The 25,480-nt window shown below is 40.1% G+C and overlaps 1 protein-coding gene across 1 annotated transcript in view; it reads left to right on the forward strand.

Annotated features, from left to right (window-relative positions):
* The window catches only part of ATP8A2 (ATPase, aminophospholipid transporter, class I, type 8A, member 2), a 279,869-nt gene that overhangs the window by 51,156 nt on the left and 203,233 nt on the right, over positions 1-25,480 (forward strand). The window contains exon 19 of the mRNA XM_009890610.1: positions 24,792-24,964. Within this exon, the coding sequence (XP_009888912.1) occupies positions 24,792-24,964 (173 nt within the window). The remainder of the gene's footprint in view (positions 1-24,791; positions 24,965-25,480) is intronic.

The raw sequence follows: 25,480 nt of genomic DNA on the forward strand, positions 1-25,480 counted from the left end.
TTGCTCAGATTTCTGTTTTTCTTGATCTAGAAACAGTCATCAAGCTAATAAGTAGTTACACAAAGAACAGTGGTAATCGGATAAATCTTCAAAAATATTGGGTAGAAGAGATTTAGTATTTTTTTCTTGTTTGTTTGTGAGGAACAAATAGAATCTTTCATAACTAGGTATTTGATAATCTGCATAGAAAGTTAGTTGTATGGATGTAGAAAATATAGAGCTCTTCATGTGAAAAGCTGCTTTGATTTGAGCCTACTGCATAGAATTACAAATGAAAGAATATAGGTGTTACCTGGACCTGTAGGTTTAAGTACACAGAGGACTGTGTAACTTAAGTATTAGATTACCATTTTTTCAGGAAGTAATACCAATAGGTTTGAGCTGCGAGTGGTGAAATAGTTGGGCTGGTATTTTTGTTTCATCCTGCTTTCCCTTTTCAGCATTCATTAATGACTGTTTTCCCTTATCTGTGGCCCTGTTTTTACTGTTAGTGTTTTCTGGCACTGTGATTGTTGGTTTGGATGAAGTGGGGGCACTTGGACCTGAAGGAATGCAAGGACCTTTAGGAGTCTGAAGACCAGGTTTTTAAATAACTCTTCTTTCCATAGCTACAAGTGTGTGTGTGGGGGGGGGGGCTTGGGAGACCTATTACCAAAACCAAACATTTTATTTTCTAAGTTACTTTCCCCTTCATTTCTCAACTTCTAATAGTGATCACATTTGATAAGACACAGAAGAGATCTTGTAGCTTTAGGCCACAGGTATTTAGCATCTGGGGGCTCATGTGGTAATGCCTTGTCCATGCTGTAGCACAGAGTAGATAGTGTTACACAAAAATGGAAAGGAAGTGTGTGTGTTCCCTGAATTCCATCTAAAATTTGCTGTCTTGTTTGTAAGAGTTCTCTTATGTTAAAGGAAAAAGACTGGGAACAAATACTATTTCTTTTAAAATTACTCATGATCTTCACATGTATGAAGGCTTACCTCTCAATAGATGATCCCTGAGTGTTACCCAGACCTGATTTCTGTTGTGTAAGTAACAATATAATAATAGCTTTAGCTGGACGGTGAAGGAAGTATCTGTTTACTTTGAAGATGGGGATCTCTGCACCATAGTAATACACTTCTAATAAGTACAAGATACCATGGAAATATAAGTGTGCATAATGAAGTGAAAGGATTTTGTAAAATGAGAAGCTACCTGTGAAATGCAGTTTTTGCTTACGTTAAAGCATGATGGTGTGGTTTTTAGGGGAATAAGACTAAGTGGATATCTAATCTGTAGGTAAATGAGTTATGGATACTGAGTCTCTTGATTGATATGGCTAATATTACACATCTGTAGAAACAATTCAGACTTGTCTTTTATATGGAAGGGTAAGAACCTAATAATCATTTCTTCTCTAGAGATAATTGTTTTCATATCTGATCCTCTGCTTTCAGTGAAGGGAAGGGGGAGTCCTTGTTGATGCAAGTTTACGTGTTGTTCTTTTTAACCATAAGCAGTCTTCCTTTCTTGGTGCGGGACCAGCCTAAAGCAATGGGATTTATTCACCTGCACTATTTAGTTTAATGAAGATAGTGGAGAACTACTGCTTCAGGGTAAGAATTAGGATATGTCTTGATCACACCTTCAGAAAACAAAGGTAGAGATGTATAGGTATCTGTGGTCTTATTTTTGTGGTTCCCATAGTACTGATTTTACTACTTTGTTAAACAGTTTTCTGAAGACTATTTCCTTTTGCTTAAGAATTAGAGAATTGTTCTTGTAGCTGAAGCTTGATTACTCCAAGCCTGCTCGCCAGTCGCATCAAGGAATATATTTCCTTCACATGACAATTAAGAAAAAAGATGTTTTACCTTTGGTTAAAGCTAAAAAAAGTCCCACTGAGTTTTTCTGGGCTGATTGGTCTGTCAAACTAGAATCAAGCAATTCTCCAACCATATGAAGTTAATGCCTGCCTGTGTATGTGTTCCTCCTGCCTTTAAAACTTCTGCATACAGCAGAAGTGATCAGAAAAATCTTTCAGAAACTTCTAGGTTTTTTTATGTGTCTTTGCCACAATGATGTATGCTTATTGTTTACTGAAAAATGTGCCAAGATGTGTTTTCACATATCTAACTTCAGTCACTTAACTGAAGTGATGATGCTAGAGGGTCAGTTTTGCTCTGTTTCATATTTAGAAAGTGATTTGTTAAAGAAGATACGCTGATTTAAGCTAGGTAGTGAGTGTGATCTCCTCTGCATAGTTTCAAGACAAAACTTACTTGGTTATCTTGCGTTTTCAAATAAAATTCCCAAATCCTAAAATTACCATAACCAGTATTCTAAGCACGCCTAAAATCACAGTTCTGAAATGTAAGAACTTAATGCTTTTGTCTTTTGAGAGCTTTGGGAATGAGTGTTAATCAGAGCTGAGGTGATTCAGATCTCCTCTTGAAGCTTCCATCATGCTGGGTTGCAGCAATATGTATACTTTTTCAGGCTACCCAGACAAGGTAAGAGTGCAGTTGTGACGTGCTTGACAGCCCTGGTGGATACCAGGGCAGTGGTGGTAAGACTTCTAAAGAAATTGTCTCGTAAGCTTAGAATTGGTGTAATCTCTTCAGTTCTTGCAAACTTGAGTCTTGTGATCCTCTCGGGTAGTCCTTTTTCCTTCTACCCAGAAATAGGCTAATTTAGGAAAAGCATCAAAATGGAAAACTTAACTATTTGCTATATACTCCATATATACTATATATTCACTATATACTACTGTGTTCTCCCTCCTACCCCACTGGGATCAAAGCAGATAGTGAGTTTCTGAGTTGAGCAATGGTAACATGTTCTATGAGCATGTTTCTTGGTAGGCTGGCTGTATTTCACAGTATGCCTCATGGATTGACAATATCTAAATTGCAGCAAAAGGCTGAGAAATGATGGTGAATACTTGGTGGAAAGCTGGACATAAAATCTTTGCCCACTTTCTGTGTCCAACAAAACTGAGACATCACAAGGAAGCTTTCCTCTGTTTTGAAAAATGGAGGAATTTGGTGTTTGTTATTAATTCAAGTTCTGGTAGCTAAAGTATAGAATTCACTGAAATAATAAGATACAGCTCTTTGTAGAAAGACAAGGTATGAAATTTTACAGTGCAACTGAGGACCATTTATGTGGCTAATGGTGACCAAAGTTGTCTGGCTTCAAGAATTCTGTGTTCTCGGTGGGAGGAAAAGTGCAGCAGAACATGTGCTTTTGCATGTGGAGTTTAGTAGTCTGTAGAAGTCTGGGAAAATGTGGATGAATAAAAACAATTAAGGGACCTTTGTAAGGTCTAGGTTGGTATGGTAATATTTATGTCTTCATTACAGAGTTAATATTTCTCAACTTATCTGTAAATAACGTAAGGAAAGGGGGATGGGTTCAGAAATTAAGTAGCTGATTTTTTTGAAAACTTCTACTTTCTTTTCAAGTTATTAAAACTTAATTGCTTTGTCTGTATTGGATTTTAAGATTATCAGGTTCTCAAGGGATTTATAGTTCTATCCAGAGCTTGACAGACGAACTCTACAGTTCAGTAGACAGAGTTAATAGGTTTAGTAAATATTAATAAAATAAATCTATTGTACAACTAAATCTTTAGGGAAATTACTCTGGTGGTTTAATTTTAAAAAAGAAACATGATCTTGATGATTTTGTGGAGTTTTCTTATTAAAATTATTTTTAGTAGTTGAAGTGGGTATCGTATTTATTAGATAAACTTTAATAAAAACTTCAGATGTACACATGGGGTAAACTGATAGGGAACTAAGTGGTGTGTTTTTAAAACTCTGGAAAAAAAGGTCTTTGAAAATTAGTGTTCACTTCAGGGAATGGTGTTTATTTGACTAGAAAAGAGAAGTTTGCCTGGGGCTTTCTTACACAGACCTTTATATTCTTGGCTTAAAAAAAGTAAAAATGCAGGAAACCATCATGAAAGCAAATCAAGTGTTGTGTCCAACTCCGTAGTTCATCAGGTACCGGCATCTCGGGGCAACAGTTATGCAGTGTCAATAAGATTTTTTTTTTCCAGTTCTTTCTAGAATTAGAAAAAAGCAGTCAGATGATGAGCAGTGCAGCAGCAGAGCTGTTCTTGCTTCCTGAGCTACCTGTGGATGTCAGGGAAATGTCAATTTGCACCAACTGTGTAAGGGAATAGAACATTTAAGTTGTTAGGAGTAGGATCAGCAATGTTAAAACTTTGCTGGTTTTGGATGCAGAGAGGCTTCTGAGCTTATCTGAAATGCCATTGCAAATCACTGATCTAAAATGCATTATGGAATAGTTAAAGTTGAACAAGAACAGCATCTACATAGAGGCTGCCTTACGACCTCTGTGTTGTGCAATGTAATCATTTCTAGCAATGGCAATTGCCAACAAATACATGTCAGTTTAATGGTGGTTTTTTTTATTGCTTTTGAATCTGCAAGGAATAAACAAGTCTGCAATAGAGAGAAGGGATAAAATGGATTACTTGTGGGAGTCTGGTACAATATAGTGGATCCAGAGGAAGATGCTCTTTGTGTGGTTCATTACCTGCCATTAGCAGTTTTATTGGAATTTCTCTTGTAGGTGGACAGAGTGTTTTAGAGAAGCCAAGTAAGGATAGCAGAGAAATCCAGTCTGCTGGTTTTGGAGGAAGAAGAGGCAGCAGACAGTTTAGTTTGTTTGGTGTGGGGAGGGGTTTTTTTGTATGATGTAAGCATGTGAAGCTAAGAAATGGAAATGGTTTAGCTACTTGAGGATGCAAATAAAATAGGCCTTGTGACAGATTATTTGACTCGTGGTTTGTCCATCACCCAGATGCCACATGAACCTTCAATAAGAAAATCTGCAAATCAGAGGGATTATTCTGGCAAAAACGTTCAAGTATGGTTGCCAAGAATGAGTCATTTCTATTTGTCAATATACTAGGAGACTGCTGTGCTCAAGGAAATAAAAAGCTGTCCTAGCTGTTGTACAGAAATGTATTAAAACAACTAATCTCCCAAGAGCAATATAGATCTTCAATGTAATTTTTTGTGGTGGTCACCTACAGGAATTTCTGAAACTAAATATTATTCAAAGTGCATCTTAAACTGGATGGTAGAGTCATGTAGGACCAAGCATGTATCTAGCATATCTCTTACCCCCTTATAAGAGATGAAACACTCTACTCGTACTGCCTTAATCTCTGCATTGGGAACTGAGATCACTTGAGAGGCAAGGTAACTAACTGCTATGTATTGCCTTCTCAGTGAACATGAACTCCTGGAGTACCTCTACCTTTCAGTTATAGCAACATCTACCAAAAACTGGCCTGGTTCCTTACTGGGATTTTTGGCTGTTAATAGACATACTGTCATTATTGTTGTCATCAGTTTTCTGATGTGTGGGGTTTTTTTTCAATGGAGGGAAGCTTGTTACATATGTGTGCTTAACAGAAGTCCAGTGTTAATATGAACTAAAGTAGACTGCATATTTTAAGGACTAAATAGGCTGAATAACCTGGACTAAAATAGGGAAAAAAAAAATATCTTTTTTTGTATTCCAAGAAAACATTGCATCGAAACATTCTGCTGGAAAAATTGCCAGTGCTGTTTTGAGACTGTGTCTACTGACCTCATAAATGCAGTTTCAGTAGTCCTGAGTTCGGGTTCACGTGTACAAATGGTTGGTTACAATTTTCTTTTCTATTAAGCATTTTTGGAATACATGATGCTTTATGAGCAGAGGTTAACTAGGGCCTGAAGGAAGCTCGGAGCAGGAAAGCACAGATGTATTTGTAGCAATGAGCATCACTGGCCAGCCTCAGAATTATTACTGCTACGTATTATTTAAAGGTAGCGTCTCTGTTGCCCAGTTCTGCCAGTGCCTTCCAAAAGGGGATGTTCTGCCCTAACAAATTTCAATGTCCAAAGTCATTGTGGCTAAATTCCTAATTCTCACATGATAGGATTTCAGTTTACGTAGTCAGAAAGGTAGCCTGTATGATACAAGAATGAATATTTGTGTTATGAATATTGTTACCTTAACTGTGTGTTACTCTACACTGGAATTAGCGCTCTGAAAAATCTTTATGGTGCTGTCTTTTGAAATGGTGCATTTGTATAGAATTTTTTTTAGTAGGTAAACATAATCATCTTGCCAGACAGTGGAATAAGCTTTGGAAGGCATGCGGTACCTGGAGATTTAAGAGTCTGGGATAAATGAGGGCTCGGCATCCGTGTGAGTTCAAGGGTCTTGGATACGGTCAGAAAATTTGTGGTGATAGACTTCATTATTTTGGGTATTCCTGATTCTTGTCAGAATTCATTGCCCCAGGTAAAGCATTTATTGACTTCACCTGGGAGAAGGCTTTCTGTGGATTTTGTTTTATAACTAAAGTATTAAATTGTTGAAACTGTTTGCTATACAATGTTAAATTTATATAGCTTTAACACCGTTTCAGTGAGTAATTACTGTTTAGGAGCTCTCCATAGATTCTCATCAGTACTGGAACTTCAGGATTATTAAGAGTTATGTGAATTGATTTGAAGCTGAACCTTAGGGTCCAGCATCAGGACAGCTCTCACAAAAGTAGTCCTTGTATGAACTGTTCAGTCACTGAAACAACCAAATGTCTCTCACCTCCATCCCCCTCAAACACACTACCTGGGATTGTTATTTCTTGTGTAGCTGTGAAAATAAGAAATGCTAAATTGTCAACTGAACACATGTAATATTTCAAATTTGCAGCTGGTCTGAAATGACTGTACCATGGCTGGTGAAGAAGCTGCTTAACTGTTGTAGGTTGTGATGACAAGGGCAAATGTCATTTTAATGTCCTCCTAATGGCATCTTATGTAGTATTAAATAAGACTGTGTTTAGCAAAGGCCATTCTTCTATTCCTGTGCAGCTTGGAGGTGCTTGGAATGATGAAGCCTTTATTATATCTTTTTAAGACAATCTTAATTAACAAAATAACTAGGAACGCTGTCTAGGGAACAGCTGAGTGGAGGCACTCACTTCCTTTGATCTGCAAGGGGGCTGGTGTCCAAAATTCCTGCTTGTATCCTTTTCAAAATCTACAGAAGGGTGTTGCAAGGCCAGACCATGGGCAGGGAGTGCCTCTCTGAAGGGGCTGCCAGGAGACCCGTGCTTGTTCGTGCACATCACCCTTCCCCAAGGGTGTAGCCTGTGCCAAGTAATGCTATTTAAGAGTCAAGTAATGTAAAACAATCTTGGGCTACTGACTGATGTTCGGGAAAATCTTGGTTCCTCGTATCATCATCTTTTATAAACACTATAAACTTCCTATGTTTTTCTTGTTTTAACTTCCCGTAGACAAGCCTTCAGACCCTTTAGGATCTTCTAGCCATGCACTTTTTGTCATTAAACCTAGTCTCTTGAGCAGTTAAAGCTGTGGTGTAGTAGCAAGCATTTTTCTAAAACAAAACAAAAAAAGCGCACAAAAATAATTGAATTTAACTTAGAACTGAAGTAAAAATCAGCAGAAACAGTGACAATTTTATTGCAACTTCTGGACTAGCTGTGGTGAGCTATATACCCAGTCCCCACCTCCTGAGACAGTGAGCAGCAGGAGGTGGGCAGTGGCTGTACCCTGCTGCTGGTTCTTCATGTGCTGTGTGGCGAGGGATGGGCTGGAGGAACTGGTTGCCTTGGCCCGGTTTCAAGAGTGGAACTGGGGGCAGAAGGCGGGGGTCAGATTTGTGCCGCGTCCTGTTTGCTGTTGCTCACGCGTGTGCTGCCAGTTGAAGTAAAATCAGTTGTTCCAGGAAAGTTTCTTGCATTTGCTTCTTCAGAGCTTTCTGGGTTTGCCCCCTTCTTGCTCATTCGTCTTCTGTACTTGAGTTGCAGGACAAAAAGCTTGCATTTCTCTTGGTACTTTGAAGGTAAGCAATAGCATCGAGCATGAATTGATCTTACTAGAACTCTATGAGAAAATCCAGTCTTTGGAATTCCTCTGACGAAAAGTGGTAAAGCTGGACAATCTTAAGGTATTTATCTGGTGTTGTTGCTGTGTATTACTAATTTTGTAATCAAATTGCAGCAGAAGAGTTGGTGTCGTGACCAACTTTGCTTATTTGAGCAAAACCAGCAAGTCGATTCAACAAGCTGGCTTGCATAGAACCGGTTGGATAACTTTGCCATGCTTTTTTCATTTCATCATCTAACGCTTTGCAGATAGTTCAGCTGTGGGCCTGGATCAGCTGAACAAGTAATAGCTATCTGGTTTTCTGGTATTTGAGTGTAACGCTAACTTCAGGTTTTGTAATTTTTTTCACACACTCTGCCAATGGCAGTGTTTTGGATAGCTCTTCTGTCACTTTCCTTTAAGTTATTTGATTCTATAGATATAGCAAGTGTTCGGATGATAAAGATTCTTCTTAGCAGGAGTTGTTCCTGGCATCTACCTTGTTTAACCCAATAGGGTTTCTCTCCTTCCCTAGTGTATGCCTCTAGCACTGTAATTTGTGTTTCATAAAATCTTTTACCTTGGGTTACAGTTTAGTCCTGCTACTGTCCTCTCCTTGAAAACGAAGCTATTGAGCTCTTACTTTGGATTTTTCCCTCATGCCCCAAAACTAAATTTCCTACTTTTTTGCTGTTTCAACTTTCCCATCTCCACTTTTTCCTCTAGTAGCCTTCTGTCTGTGTCTTCCAGGTGCAGGACTCTTGTCCTTCAGGCCATGCTTAGCGTTTTCTTTGCTCAGGGTGTTCCTCAGCCTCTACCTACTCTTGTGGCAACTCTTAAGCAATTTGGGTGCTGATTTGTCTCACACACGAGCATTGTCAGACTTGAGTGCCATCTTTCCAGTTGCTTGCTGAAGGGGGCTAACTCAGGCAGGAGAACATTGCCTTGCTGTCTGCCTTCTGGGCTCTGTTTTATTAGAAGTCCCGAGAGGGCGAAGATGGGACTGAGGCCAGGAATGAAGAGGCCAGAACAGCCTCTTGCACCCTGCCTGCTCCCTTGGGCAGCTGCTGAAGGGCAGGAAGCCTGAACTAATTCTTTAATGAGTTCAAGTGATGTTCTGGGACTGTAAATGAGCTCAGGAGTCCTTAGAGCAATCCCAGTTGGATGCAAACAGTCAACACGTGCTTGTTCCTCATTTCCAAGAGGCTTTTGGGAAAGAGGTAAGGTCGTGGGAGTACAGCTTGTATCAAACCCTTTTGAAAACACCTTTGTGTGTTGCTTTATTACCTAGTCAGCCATGGGTAAAAAGGAAAAACATATACTCCAAGGAGCATGAGTAACTTCTGATGCTTGTCATGCTTTAAATGTAGAAGTAAAATCTCAAAGGGTATTTCAAGAACTGCAAGTTCTCTCATATTTCTGTTCAATACCTGTATTGTGTCTAAATCAAAACCAGGGCTATAAGAAAACAACTTGGGTTAAAAGCAGTCTGCTTCTTAAAAGCCAGTTTTATTACAGAGCTTGCCTGTGCTAATCAGGCGCTCTGGAACTTTCTCAGCTTCACTTGGAGAAAAAGATTTGATAGTGCACAAGCACTTGAAAAGAAGACTAATATGACAGGTTGGCTTGAAGCATGCGTGGGACTGCCTTGAGTAGCTTTGAGTTTATGGTTTGCTGTTTGGCTTAATGCTCAAAGCAGTTTCCTTTTACTTAAGTACTAGAATAACTTTAGCTACGAACTCTGACAGCAGTATGGCCTCTGTTACTTACACTAGCATGCAACTGAGCTATTAACTACACAGATGCTAATAGTGATATTTTTTTTTTTAAGGGGGATTTTGGAGAGGAAAGTGAGTGGAACACTAAAAATAATTGAAGCTCTGGCTTTCCCTGGCCCTCTAATTTTACTAGTCTATAGAGGGGAAAACTGTTCTTCCAACTTTATTTTGATGTCTTACAGATTGATGTTACCTTATACAAAAAGGTAAAACCAAAACTTTTTGGTTTTCAGACTACAGATGTAATATGACTTGAAAACCCTAAATGATTTTTTTCTTTGTGAGCACTTACCTTTGGAACGTGCTTGTGTCTGTACGTGTAAGATATTGCAGCATGAGAAAATCATGTTGAGGCAATCCTGTCAAATCAATCCTTGTACAAATCAATCTACTCAATACTATGGATTTCCTGTGTATAGCATTGTTTTGGAGAAAAAGATGGGTTCTGTCATCCAGTCTATATTTCACTATGGCTAGTGGTTGGTCTTTTATAGAGTAACAAACATGGATTCATTGCTAGCAATGATAAAACTCCTTCAGTAGTCTTGGCTACATTGTTGGCTGCTCTTTGTCTCCCTTTCGGGAAGAGTTGTTCTAATCTCATTTAATCAGGATGGTTATGTTTTATATGTATCAACCAGTGTATTATAATAGTGATAATATACATACATACTATTTCATGTTTTTTTTATACACACATGAAAAAGCCATGTCCCTGAGATCTGGGCCTATAAAGCAGCCTACAGGCACATAACAAGAAAATACCACTGGTTTTTTTTGGTGAGTAAATTATAGGCTCATTTGTACACCCACCAGTGTCACTTTCTTTGCTGAATTCCCCGTAGCAGTTTGTGGGCATCCGCGTGTACTAACAACTTAAAACACAAAGTATGTGGTTAAGACACTAACACAGAATCCTGTATCTTCACGATGTAAAGCAGAAGGTTGCGGTATCTTTTTGATATGAAGATTTACCTGGTGAGCTGAAAGGTTGGCTTTTATCGTTGGGAAATTACTTAGCAGAAACATAAATTCCTTGGAGGTCTAAAAAAGAGCTTATTCCTCTGGAAAAGCTGGGTTGTTGTCCTGGAAAGAGAAAAAGCAATTGGGACTTGTTTGACAAAAGTAGAAGGAAATAAAACAAAAAGCCTGTTCTGTTGAATGAATTTAATACAGCTAAAATATAAAGACACTGAGGTTTTCTATCTTGTTAGCAAAACTGCACTCTGCCATGAGGAAGCAGTCTGTTCAGTTGCTTTTAATAATTATACAGATGTGTTCGTGCCCAGAACAAGCATTTCTTTCTTGCCCTTTCTGTAGTATGAGATATAAACTGTCTTATATGTACCATAAACTGTTCTGTGGTCTAACATGTAATAAGTATTGAAAGCAATAGAGAGATTGTCCTATGTAGAGCACTTCTGGAGTAAATGAGAATCGTGTAATAAGCTTAATCCTGTTCTTAGTGTGAAGAGAACAGGATTTTAGCTATGCTATTTGAAATCCCTAGTCTTCCTAGGGTACACATGTTTCTTGCTAAAGTTGGAAATACTAAAACATAATGTCAAACTGAATAAATGTGGTATTGTCTTTCATAGCATTTGAAGAATGTTTGATGATGAATTGCCCCTTTGATTGCAGTTGTTTTCTAAAATTGTTTCTTATGCTGCGAGCTTTGCCCTCTGAGAACCCAAGGAAGAGTTGCAAAAGGCACATGGCTTTCAAGATGGTGCCCTTGGCTGTCATGTTGCACTGGGTGAGCGCTTAAGATGAGATTCTTTAGGTTGAGAATGCTGTCAATTTTCTTGATTTCGAAGAGATAAATTTAATATTTTAGGGAGGGTTTACAGTGAAGATTGGCATTTTGAAGATGCTGCTCCCATAGTCAGTGTCTCTGTAATATGAGGGAGAAGTACTGTCACAGGAAATCGGAGGTTTTATTTCGAAAGGCTAAAATGCTCGGACTGCCACTTCTGGCAGTACACACTGTCATGATACTTAATCTGCAAGACAGGAGATGACTGGTTATGAAATCTTGAATAAATCAGTTTTACCTCTTAATTTGGAAAGTCTCTCTTCCCTTCTACTTCTCTTCCCCCTCTCCCTCCTGAACCCCCAGCTCAAGGGTTGCAGGAGGACTTCTTGCATATTCCTTAATAAAGACACCACTTTTCTTCACTGTGGAAGCCTTACCTTTAGCATGCAGCCATCTGGCATTCTGCATTGTTTGACTTCAGCACTCAACCACATACTCCTCAAGTGGTCAAGTGCTTTATACAGGATATATGTTTGAGATGGTGTATCTGACATCTTTGGAGATTATTTTTTTTCTGTGATCAGACAAAGCTTGTAAAAGATCCTTTTCATTTTTCTTTTTAAACTACGTGGAACGTGCTTGGAGATAAATGTACTGCTGACAGGACAGAGCTTCCTTCAGGGTATATCTTCTTCCCTATTTACCAAGTTCCCCGGCTCCTGCATAATCATTTTGTTACGGAACTGAAAACATCCTTGAAGAATTTATCTACAGCTCTTGTTATAGGTCCTGATGGTCCAATTCATCTGGACTTTCAGCTGCCACCAGAGACATAAAAGTACTGATATGATCTGTTTAATTTTTGAAGGCAAGATTTGGTCTGTATGTGATAACCTGAGATTTGCTATGCAGATTAAGGACTCCTTGTATATAGACGTTTTAGATTACTTGACTTATGGTGAAGGAATTTCAGGTTGAAGTTAGATTCAAAGCTATGAAAAGGATCTGAGCGAGGCCATCTATTATCTCTGGGTCCTCTAGATGATGTTTTTCGTGGCATGGGAGACCATATTCATCAAGCAAAATCATAGTGCTATTAAATAAGCAAGTACTGTGTAGAAGCAGTGACAGTTACTTGATTGACATGTTTTAGGAATAGGTTCTTGTCTTGCCTTACATTTTTTAGTCATGTTTGTACTTGCTGTATAACAAAGTATTTGCCTAATATTTTATACATTGCGGTTCTTTAAATGTCATGGTGAACTTGCTCTCATAAATAGTTTTGGATGAACAGATGATCTATTGCTGGGGTGGTTTGTGGGTAACTGTAGTATCTGAGCTCATTGAATACTTTTGTAAGAGAAATGCAGATGTTGCTTGATCAACTTCTACAGACTTTTGTGGGAGGGCAGATGATGACCATAATAACATCTTTTGGAAAAATTATCTACTCGTACCACCCAGAGTTAAATTGAAGCTTCCAGGGGCTTTGTGAGGAATCTCATTGGGAATAAGTTAGAAACTGCAGGTTTTCTATATGGTACTTGCTGAAATGGTTTAGAAGAGACTGTTTCACAGCTATTGTACATACAAGCTCCTGTTCTCACCAGGCCCTGAGAATATTAAACTATTTTGGCACTGCTGTCAGAGGAATATGGGATTAAACGTCTCATATAATGAGTTCAGGCTGAAGATTTGTCAAAATCATGCTTATTATACAGAGAGGGAATAGGGGACACTTAGTTATACCTTTCAGTCTGTCTTTGGAGGATTGCTTCAAAGTGGTGAGGTAAAGTAATTGATTGGGACTTAGAAGATCAGGTTAGCATTTATCAGTGTGAAGTGTCATTAGAGTACTTACATGGTGTGTGTATGTCTTCAAATCAGCACGTGACACAGGCTGAGCACTGCAGTAATACTGAGCAACAGCTATTGGCGAACCTGACTTTTTTTTGTTAAAAATCAGTTTTATTGAAAAGAGTAAATTGAAGGTAGTCAGCTGGGATCTGCACTCCTCCCACGATCCACATGCTGAGTGGTTTTGTGTGTACATGTTGAATTTGAAGTGTATTAAAGTATTCAAGGCTTCCTGAACTGGGAGATGGTGGTAGTATTTCTTCTGAAATGCAAAGCAGTGAAGTATTCATAGCTGGGGTCTTTACCTTTCAAAGGATCTCTTGGCTTTGCAACTGGGGAGTGTCTTTATGTTCTGTTCTTGTGAAGCTAAGGAATGGACAGACTCTTAAAATAGGGGTTTAGAGACATGTAATTTTTGGAGGCATCTCTGCATAGCACTGTCTGTAGTGAGCTAACAAACAAAGCAACCTCACCGCTAATATTTCTACTTTGGGCTTTACAAGAATCTTACAGGTGATGGATTTTCATATGGGGCTGCATAGTTAGTCTCTGCATATTACTGAGATATTTTGATATACAAGTTTCTTTTCTAGGAGTCAGTCTAATTTCTCCTCTTCATACTTCTGCCGTAATCCTCATAGCTCGTAGTTTCCTGTTTCTTTTCTAGGAGTCATTTTAGTCTAATTTCTCCTCTTCATACTTCCGCCGTAATCCTCATAGCTCGTAGTTTCCAATGTTGCTGCTGTTCCTTCAGATACGTTGATCTTGTGAGACACTTCGAAGTACCTCATGACTCAGAAATTGTAAAAGCACCTGATGTAGTCCTTTATCCTGGCCTTTTCTAAAAGAAGCTATAGAAAAATCTTTTTTTTTTTTCCTTGTTTTGGGCAACCTTCTGTCATTCACATTCAAATAGGTAAAAAAAAGGATTAGTCCTGCATTACTTGATCTCAATGTGCAGCAGCCCTCAGCTTATGTAATGCGATGTACATTTGTCAGCCTTTCCACAGCAAAGCTGATGTAAGCAGTATGTGCCCCACCTGATTTACCCTGCAGTTACACAAGAGGGTCTGATAGTACATATGGTCTGAAAGGTCTGGAGGTAAGAACTCCTTACAGCTTTATAGCTCCAGGAAAAGGAACAAAAGTGTGTAGAGCCAAACACTTAAGTTCAGTTGCAGAACAACTTTGAAAACAAAAATCATGATGTGTAATCTCCCGGGTACCCTTTTCACATTGTCACACTCTGAATCAAATCCTCTGGATGTGAACAAGAGCTGTACCATGTGAATGAAACTGTAGGTTAACTGTTGCACATTCTTATATCTCCTGATCTGAATGCTACTGCAGTGTTTTAAAGTAAAATTCCAGGTATCTTTCCTGGCCCTCTGCATTGCCACGTCTTGTGCAAACACCCTGGAAAGCTAGAGAATAATTAGCAACAAATCTTAACCTAATGTACAACAGAAATAGGAAATTCCTTTGAGTAATTTTTGATTCATCAAGAGATGGTGGAGAAGATCTGGGGCTATATCATCAGGTCTCTGTTCAAAAACCAAAAATAAATCTTTCAACAGTAGTGTCTTAAAGGTTTTTAGTACTGAGCAAGCTTAAGGTTCTTTAGAAACATGTATTGGTGTTACAGAATCTGTGTGTTGTATTTTAGAGGTAACTTCATTGTGTTTCACCACAAGTAGTTAAGTAGGTCTTACGTAAAGCACAGCGCTTTGGGTTTCTGCATGAAGGACATTAATAGATGTAAAGCATTTGTCTTGAATTCTCATCTCACTGTGGTGGTTTGTAATCTGTTGGTCCCTTTGTGCAGGGTGCTTCGAAGTGGAGTATATTCAAAAACCGTTTTGGAAGTTGACTATAAATGGGAAAGTCTTTAGTTGAGGATGGACAATCCTTGGCTAAATATTGATTAGAAGCCAAATGGGTTTGCAGATACTACCAAGCTGTGAGGCTCCTTGTGCCTGTTGGGATTTTGGATTAGGTTTTCTTCAGAGGATGGCCCAAAAGAAGTCAGATGCAGTTGAAAAGCAAAGATGCAAGTTCATATTATTGCACAGGAGTACTCAACCACGTAAACACAGGATGGGGGGCAGAAAAGGAGTAGGTAGGTCACAATCTGAGTGAGAGTTGTGTTATGCCGTGGTGAAAAAGTGCAGTAAAGAATGACAAAAGAATACAGTCTGCCCTATTCAACACACACTGCCTCATCTGTTGCACTGTGTAGCCAGGTGGTCAGACAGTCCATTCCACTATCAACTTTGAATTTTTTTCTTTTTTTGGCATTGTAGTTTTGTAGCTGCTGTTAAGAACATCCTTATTGTTGAAAAAGTATGCAAATGCTTGTCTGAATTTTTTTGTGAGTAGAAGGTGGAGGTCCATGTTATTGTAGAACTGATTGTATTAGGCCATGCATATCCTCATATGAACAACTAAGTATTTCCAATCCTAGTGGTTTTTTGTGTTTCCGTTCAATGAGCCATAAACCATGGCTTCTGGATCAGTTTAATATAAGCAGGTGACACAGTGCACCTAACAAGCACTACTATGTTTGATTGGTATTTGCATCCACAATCTTAACTCTAAAAGTACGGAGTCAGTTAAAGAATCAGCTGTTTGACAATGGGTAAGTTGTAGGAAGTCATAAAAGAGGGGGAGAAGAGGAACCTGACGAACAAAACAGTTGACCTCTTTCTGTGCACAAGGACTTGTCTTTACTGGGCTTTAATTGTTTGCTGTCCTAGTCGAGTTTCGTGCAATGCTTGGGAGACTGGCAAAAGCGAGTATCTGTTCTGGTAATAAGGTGGTATTTCTTCCTTGGTTTCAAGAGACATTTCAAGGTTAGCACTTGCACATGTGCTGTTTATCGTGGAAAGCACTGCCAGTGACTCTTCTGCCCAACAGGTGTTGCTCTAAATACTTGTATCGTGTTTCGTCAGCTTTGGTTTAAACATTAGTTTGTCTTGCTTTTATGTTCATTATCCCTATTCTCCTATAAACTTGCTTCTGCCAGATGTCCTTACAGATCCCTCAGGTACAGCAACTAGACAGCTTAAAGTGAAATACTTCACCAAACATGTGGTGAAGCTTCGAAGTTGCAATTAAGATACAGCGGAAAACTTCCCGTGAAGTAGAGCTGGCAAGTGTTGTCTTGGATGGGCTTATGCAGTGAAGTCCTTGCTTTTCTAAAGTCCTCCTTGGAAGGTTTTTTCATTTAACACTTGGGGGGGCATGGGGCATGGCTGGTGTTTTACTTAAAACCACTTTTTTCAGCGCAGTAAAAGAATTGTTACATGTGATTATTCACATTATCTGTGCGTAGAAAGGAAACAGCAGAAGCCATAAGAAGTAAATTCTTGGATTGGTAAAATAGGTTGAGCTGGCACTTCAGCGTATGCCAGAACAAAGAGTTAGCAGATCGTACAATTTATATCACCTCACAGACTTAGTGGTTTGGAAATGAGTTCTAGGATGATGGAAGAAGTTAATTTGGAAGAATCTTTAAACTGCTGTAGCTAGCAGTACTTGCTAACTTTGTGATAAGTATAGGAACAAGTAGTACATGCAGTTGACTTAGTTTACAGTTAAACTAATGGAAGTGTTAGTTTAACATCTCCTGCTGCAGGAGCCTGTTCTGTGAGGATCATTTTAGCTCTTCTGAGATGGAGGAAAGGCCATGCAGGAGGGGTACATGGAAATGTAGATGCCTGAGAAAGCCAGAATGTAAGGCTAATTTGGGCTTAATGAGTGTGTGTGTGTATGAGGTCCCAGGTCCAGGGGTGAGTAGTTCTCTTCAGCTGGAAAGCCCTTCTTGTCTACGTGATGCTATTTGCCATTTAGTTTCTTCCCCAGACCTTTTGCCTTGTGCGCCACGTATCACCACTCTATGCTTAGAATGAAACATGAGTGTAGAATAAAACAACAAGGCTTTATTTCTTTCTCCTGCTATCATTTTGGTGACTTTGAGCCTTTCCAGAAAAAGCAGGGGAGGAAGAAGAGGAAATTTGGAGCTGATTATCTTAGAGCAACTGTCCAGTTCTTTGGGTATCAGCTTGTTTGTAAGATAAATTTAGGGATGGCTGTTACCCTGCAAAATTCTTTTGCATTGAAAGTTTTTGCAAGCCCTACTGACTTTTTTTCCCTTGGCAAGTACCTGATGCTGCTGTTCTGTGTTGGATACCAAATTGTCTTACACACTAATGCTTCTTGCTGTAGCATTCAAACTTCCCAAGGTTTTGTGGGAGGGAGTAGGCTGTATGGTGTGCTGCTGTTAAAAAGCAAACAAACAAAAACTATAAACTGGAAGAGGGCAGGTTTAGATTAAACATTAGGAAGAAGGTTTTCCCTTTAAGGGTGGTAAAGCACTGGAACAGGTTGCCCAGAGAGGTTGTTGAGGCCCCATCCCTGGAGGTGTTCAAGGCCAGGCTGGATGTAGCCTTGGGCAACCTGGTCTAGTGGGAGGTGTCCCTGCCCATGGCAGGGAGGTTGGAACTCGATGATCTTTAAGGTCCTTTCCAACTTAAACCATTCTATGAAAAACACCAAAAGAAAAAACCCAAACCAACAACAAAACAACCCCAAAACAAAACGCCCAAAGCCACACACAAAAAATCCTGCAACCCTTAATATCTTGTTATATAGCCTATGTAATAATGTTTCTATTGTTTTTACTATACCATGAGGAGTCAGCTCTTGTTTTCAGTAAAGTCGGCAGAGCTCTCATTAACTTAACTCTGATTGCATTGACTTCCAAATTCCCTCTAACCATCATGTGAAAATTATTAGTATTTACTCTGTTAAACTAGAAAATAATAGCCTGGGAAATCCCGCAATTTGTTTATGTCAATTTTATTATTTAAATACAAAGCTGGGCATAGCAGGGTGTTTTTGTGAGGCTTTAGAAAGTGAGAATATACCAACATGCTGTTAAAAGGCTTGTTAAAGATCCTGAGAGTGCAGTCCAGGGAAAAGACCACACAAACTCTGCTTCAGGATGTTTTTGTTTTCTGCCTGTCAACAAATTTACTCTGCTATGGAGATTTATAATAGTGTATTAATAATGTTACTCGATGTTCTGGATGGAAACTATGCACAGACAGAACAATAAAAGCTGAAAGCTTGTTTTAAGATGGTAATGCAAGGAAATGCTCTGCTCAAGGTTTGTATTTGTAGTTGTGGCTTGGTAAAATGGAAATGGGAAAACAAACAGGAAAAGTAGATGGGGTAGGTTTATTACGGACTATACCACCATGTTTTGAATTTAACTGGAGCATAGAGACCACAACAACATTAATCCTTAAATGCATTTGTGTGAGTCAGAATTGTTGATATTTTTAGAATCAACTCCCCCAACCATGTCAAATGTGCCTAAGTAGAACCAAAATAAATGAAAACCTAATTTCCTTAGCTACCTCAGTTGAGCTCTGAGACTGACTTTTTGCAATCTAACTGATCCTCTTTTAATGTTTGTGTTCTGAAGCTTTGATTTACTTGGTGGTCTTGTAGGAATGGATTTTTAAGCCCTTGTGAAGCCCTAATTAAACTGATAATGTTGCTCTGATTCAACAGACAGCTTAAGTGTGTGCATGCATCCTCTACTGGCTAATGAAGTCTCTGTGTTTATTTGAATAGCCCACTGAATCAGGGCTCGAGACTGATGGACTTTTCAGTTGATCCGCATTCTAACATTTAAGTAAAACTATCTATATTTTTAATATTTGGTAAGAATTTATCGATATACCAGTACAATAAGGTCTGATTGGCAGGTACTTCTCCACGTTTCCCCAGAGCAACTGGATGTTCTGTGTATCTAACTTGAGGGAGGAAAACCCAAGTTTATTATGGATAAGTGAAGTGCTGGTAATGAATCTATTTTTGTCAGAACTGCTGACAAACTTTACATTTACTCTTGATGGGTGTTAGTAAAAATGGCAGGGATATTCCACAGGTTTGAGTTTATCCAGATACTTTCTTAAGGCTACTATTGATTCCTGCTCCATCATGCTTGTTCTAGTAAAGAATTGATTTTTTTTCTTGCTTGATGTTGACTCAGATGAAACTTACTTTATGTTTGACATCAAGGGATAAAAGCTAGGTATCAAAGTAAAGGTTTCTACTCTACTTATCAGTAATGAGTTGCTCACGGAAGGATATGGTTCCCTGTGGTTTCCAAATGTTTGTTCATCTGCTTACTTAGGAAGTCTTCATTATATACTCAGTGAGATTTAGGGCTAGTTTCTTGTGCTTAATTGCACTGGCCTACAGGAGCAGTAGTTTTTCTTATTTAAAACATAGCATTTGTAAGTAGATGGAAGAAGCAGAAATAATTAGTGCTTTTTTTTACTGTATGAGCTATTAATTTGTAAGTTAGCCATGCATATGGAAGACTACATAGAGAGCTTTACAAAATGCTGTTTAAATGAGACTCCTGATTTGTTATCCCTGATTTATAGCTTTTTGGGGTATTATTAACCCTGTTACTAATTCTGTGACATGTTGTCTGTAAGACGAGTAAGTTCAGTGACCAGAGCATGAATTCATGAATTGGATGAGGCTTATGCATAACCATGATAATAAGCTATGGGGAGACTAGTAATCATAGAATCATAGAATGGTTTAGGTTGGAAAGGACCTTGAAGATCATTGAGTTCCAACCCCCCTGCTGTGGGCAGGGACACCTCCCACTAGACCAGGTTGCCCAAGGCCACGTCCAGCCTGACCTTGAACACCTCCAGGGATGGGACCCCAACGACTTCCCTGGGCAACCTGTTCCAGTGCCTTACCACCCTCAGTGAAAAACTTCTTCCTAATGTTTAATCTAAACCTGCCCTGTTCCGGTTTATATCCATTCCCCCTCGTCTTGTCACTACATACCCTAGTAAAAAGTCTTTCCCCAGCTCTCCTGTAGGCCCCCTTTAGGTACTGGAAGGCCGCAATAAGATCTCCCCGGAGCCTTCTCTTCTCCAGGCTGAACAGCCCCAACTCTCTCAGCTTCTCTTCATAGGAGAGGTGCTCCAGCCCTCGGATCATCCTCGTGGCTCTCCTCTGGACACGCTCCAGCAGGGTAACGTCCTTATGTTGGGGACTCCAGAGCTGGATGCAGTACTCCAGGTGGGATCTCCCGAGAGTGGAGTAGAGGGGCAGAATCATCTCCCTTGACCTGCTGGCCACACTTCTGATGCAGCCCAGGATATGGTTGGCCTTCTGGGCTGTGATTGCACATTGCTGACTCATCTTGAGCTTCTGGTCAATCAGCACACCCAGGTCCTTCTCGTCAGGGCTGCTCTCCAGCCATTCCCCGCTGAGCCTGTATTTGCGCTTGGGATTGCATCTGATGAGAAACTTCACCTTCTATAAGTCTTCCTGTTGCCATGTGACTTTTTCTTTTGGGCAACAGATGATGGATATTGAATAATCCTTCTGAACTTGCCCTTGGGTTCTTCTCTGCCTCTGCGGGAGGGAGTAGTTGGGCCCTGGCCTTTCACCTTCCTTTGGGTCAGGTGAAAAAGCAATAGGAAAATGAGGGGATTTCCTCTGAAGTGCTAGAAGGTCTAGGCATGGAATAAGGGAAGGGACTGTCCCTTGGTTTCAAATAGAGAAGTTTTTAATCCTGTGGGTGGATCTGGGAGAAGGATGGGGAGTAATTGTGCATTTGAGAGCAAGAAAAAGGTTTGAGCAAGACTGAGAGGAAGCAGTAAAGAAAAACAAATGACGCTTACTCCAGGATCCTGGGGGGCAAGGGTTCTTGGGTTAAAACTGTTATTGATGACATTACCCAAACTGTATCCCTTGCACCATCCTTGAGATTTCTGTGTATGTTGTCACTACATAGTAGTGCTGACATAGATAAAACAGGTTTCTTTCCTCAAGACACACCTTTGTTTTCCCTGTACCAGTATGTAATGGTTTAAGCATAGTCATCTACTTTGTGTTAAAATTTTTCAGGTACAGTGTAAATAAAGCATTCCATGAAGTGATAAATGTAATCCCTCGCAGCTTAATGGGGAACCAGGGAATGACACGGTCATTTTTGTAATGAAGATGGTGTAGAAAATACTTTGTGTCTGAAATGGCTGAATTGTGTGCTCTGTCATACTTGTTAACTTAATCTGTAAATTTCCCTTCCACTTTGGGGCTGTTTTCTCAGTGAGAGTGAGCTTGGTTCGCCACCCAAAATTCATTTAATCTCCAATGTTTCTTGGGGTTTCCTCCTTGCCTACATGCTGTTCTGCATCCTGCTTTGCTCTAGAGGAGAGGTGATCACTTTCCCCTTGCTAACCTTTTGATCCACTTCCCACAGTTCTTGGTGGTAACTGGGAATCAAGGGCTCTCCCGTAAGAGACCCTGGCTCAGGAGGTCCCTGAGCCGCCAACTGTGTGGGCCTAGAGGCTCTTCTGGGACTGCTGGTATATATTTGGTGTATTCTTGCACTCATTCTGGTTGCTTTTGGCCACAATCGTGGTCTGGTTTGACTGAGTGTGGCTATTATTGTCTTTTATTTTACAGGCTTTATGTATGTAAAACTGATCTAGGCAAACTTCAGAACTTCATCCAGCAGATGGCTGGAAATGCTGCCCTGTTTAGTGGCTTTGTGATACATTTCAAAATTTAACATATTTATCAAGTTTTATACGAGAAACAGGATTCAAAGCAAGCAAAAATATGTAGCCCCTAACCGCTGCAGTACACTCAATCTTGCTGCTCGGTGTGCTGGTGGCTGGCTGTCTTGACAGAAGTCAGATCATGTTCACTCAGTGTTATGCGGGGAAAACATTTTTAAAATTAAATAAATAATTTGAGAAGCTAGTGTGGTTTTCTGAAACAAGGTGATTCTTATTTGAGCTGGAAATAAAAAGACAAAGGAAAAAATCCTTTACTGTGACATTATGAACATGGGCATTTAAAGATCATTGATATAATCCTGTAGTAGAAATGTTTGTAAAACAACAGACAGGGAACACTTTTGCTGCTTATTTCAGTAAAACATTATTGGAATGGGCAAAGCCGAAAGTATTTTGGGATGGCCCTGCTGTTACTGTGATGGGAGTGAAGTTTGGACTGGTTGCAGTCGCTGATGGCTGCGGTCAGGATTTCTCTAGCTGGGGTGAATATTGCTATTACGTCCTTAAAACTTTGCCACCAAAGCGGGCGGGGGGAGGTGAGAGGAACAGAGGACAGCGTTGTGGTGTGCAGAATCTGTCCCTCCTGAGGGCTGCAGTAGGAGACACCAGAGCCATGATGGTGGCTCACAGGACCAGGGCTGTTGGGAGGCTGGGGAGCACCGACAGGCTGTGTAACATCTGAGCAGCCATAACTTGATTGGCACTTGGTTTCTAGCAAGCGTGAGAACTTGTGTTATGGTGGTTTTACTGAAGTGTAGTAATAAGGAAAAAAAAAAAAAGTGGGGGGTGGGTTGGGGGTGGGAGAGGTCTTCTGCTGTAAGCCAGAAGCACTGCCTGTGGTTCTTTGTCCTGGAGGGTGCAGAGTAGCTCTGTCTGCAATAGTTTGACACGCTGAATTGATTTACCTCAGCTTCTCTGGGCAGTGTAGCAGTGCCCATCTGGTTGGCTGTTCTGAGTGTTTGTGGCAAGGTGTTGGGGGCTGCAGGGGCCTTGGGGAGGAGAGGCTGGGGCTGCCCCATGCCCAACATAACCAGTTCTGCAGGGCACAGCTGAGCCCCTCCATGAACCTCCAGTACCTCTGGGAAAGGCTGTTTAGGAGAGGATAAAATGCTGTGCAGGTTGGGCGGTTGTGTGTGTGTGTGAGAAACAGCCCCGCAAGCGTGCAGGTCAGGGGTTTCTCTTTATTTTATTCACAGAAAAAAAAAAAAGCCTTAGCATGACATTCGGTTCTTTAGAGTGCACGGAAACAGCTTGTGAAAGCTTAGATCAAGAAATTAAGAAGCCATGGTACTAGGAAGCTCTTTGTTTGTTTTTTTTTTCCCATCTATTCCTTTCATGGTTAGATGCTGGAGAGTTCACTGAAGGACGTATTTTAGGAACATAAACTTGTTTCCCACTATTTTAGTAGTGCAATATGGAACTGGATTTTTTGGCTCAGATGTCTGATGTGAAAGAGATGCAAATTTAAATACTTCTCTTCCCATCTTTGTAAGGGGGTTCATGTATGCAGGTTTCTATACATCTTTGGCTTACTCGATCATGCACAAAAAGCCCAACTTCTGTTTTCAGTTGAACGTGGAGAGAGAAACCCAGACTCCACATTAGTGCTGGCCTCCTTTGAGGTAATCTGTTCCTCAGGACCAGCAGGTGTGTAGTCCAGGGTAACTAGTTTGGCTACCTTTAGATTTTTCTCGTTTTTAAACATGTCTTAAACTGGAGGTGCAAATAGGAATTACAGAACTTGGCAACAACTTGTGGTTTTGCAATCCTCTGGAGAAATCTAGATCTATAAAACAATGAATGGGTAGTAATGAAGCATAAATATCACACTTTCATTTCTGACAGCTCTGTTCTAGTGTGTTTTTCCTGTTACATAAATAAAAACTATGTATTTTGCTTAGACCAACCCAGATCACAAATTGAGTACCTTTAAATGTCAATAAGCAGAAGCATGTGTAACACTTGGTTTAGCACAGTTATTCAAAATCACACAGTTAAGATGAGTGGGAGTGCATTTTCTCTTTTTTTTTGGTCGGTTTGAGTGGGAGAGAACACGGGACTGGAAACTGGGTGAGGATTTGCTAAAATGTATGCTACAGATACTGTTTTTTAAACAAAGGGAAAAACAGTTAGTGATCATTTGTCAGCTAAAAGTGGTGTTTGACTGGTTCTGAAGTCTTTATTTTTCATGTGATTTACACCCATCCTGTGTCCTTTCTGCTATCCTCTGTGTCAAGACCTCTGGTCAAAAAGTGTGCATACACTTCAGATCACGAGTATAACTACTGGAACTATTTAGGAGTGGTTAACTCAGCTGGAACCGATGGTTAAACTAACCTGCGTGGGAGTGGAACAGACTGCTCTAAGCATGAATTTTGCTGCAGTAGGAGGGTTTTGGGGTGACAGTGAAACATGAGCACTTTCATTATTTTTTTTCCCAGCAGCAGCTGTCAGTGAAAATGTTTTTGGGGAAGGGAATACTGTTTGAATAAGTAGTAATACTTTGAATGTTGTCAAACGCTGTGGAAGGCATTAGGTTATACTTGCCCTACAGTTGAATGTATCACAACTACTGCAGACACATGCATCACACAGGGGTGTGTAGTGGGGATGCCAGAGTCTGCCCTGAAATAAAGCATGCGTTCCTAAGCAAGCGGATACAGCTTTTGCTCATTTGTGACCCAAATTAATATGTCTGCACGAGGTCCTGTTAAAACGCTAACGTGTCAGTGCTAGTGTGGGTGAGTGTATACTGTGCTCCATTACATAGTCCAGAGACGCCTTGCTGTAGTTTGGATGTGCTTTTCTTCTGTTAGGAAAAAACATGATTTCTTTCTGTTTATTCTTCAGGCAACAAGAGCCTCTCTGACTCAACATTGTACCAATTTGGGGGAGTCGCTGGGCAAGGAAAACGATATTGCACTTATTATTGATGGCCACACGCTGAAGTACGCCCTTTCATTTGAAGTCAGGCAGAGCTTTCTGGACTTGGCGCTCTCCTGTAAAGCGGTCATTTGTTGCAGGTAAGAAGTTCTGGGACTCTTTCTGGTAACAAAATGGGCACAAAGCCTGTGGAACTTTACCTAGTATTTTAACTTCCCGTTTGTATTTATAGTGCTGACAGGAAATAGAGAAGTAGGGGAAATAGTGTGATACTCAAGAGGAGGCAAAGCTGCAGTGGTGAACCACTTGATAACGTAATTTACTTCTCTGTTGTGGAACTACTATGAAGCAAGGCTGTGCTGGGAGGAGTAAAGGGGGACTGTAGAGAAGTATTCCTCTTATACTACAGGCAGGTCTGTGAAGGTGTTCATAAGGCTGACTGACAGGCCAACAAAGTTTAAGACTTCAGTTTTTCCTGTTCTACAGGATGCTCTACAGTGCAGTGGTAGAGCTTGCACGCTTTCGAGGTGAGCATTCAATCAGCTTCATGTTCCCTCCTGGTGGCAGAACTCTGCTAGCTAGTGGAAGCAGTCTCATAAGTATGCTGGAAAGCAGCTTGGGTAGTAGCTCCTTTCCTGCTCCTATGGAGAAGGAAG

Source organism: Charadrius vociferus, unplaced genomic scaffold (assembly GCF_000708025.1).
Source record: "Charadrius vociferus isolate BGI_N301 unplaced genomic scaffold, ASM70802v2 scaffold278, whole genome shotgun sequence".
NCBI classification, from domain to species: Eukaryota; Metazoa; Chordata; class Aves; order Charadriiformes; family Charadriidae; genus Charadrius; species Charadrius vociferus.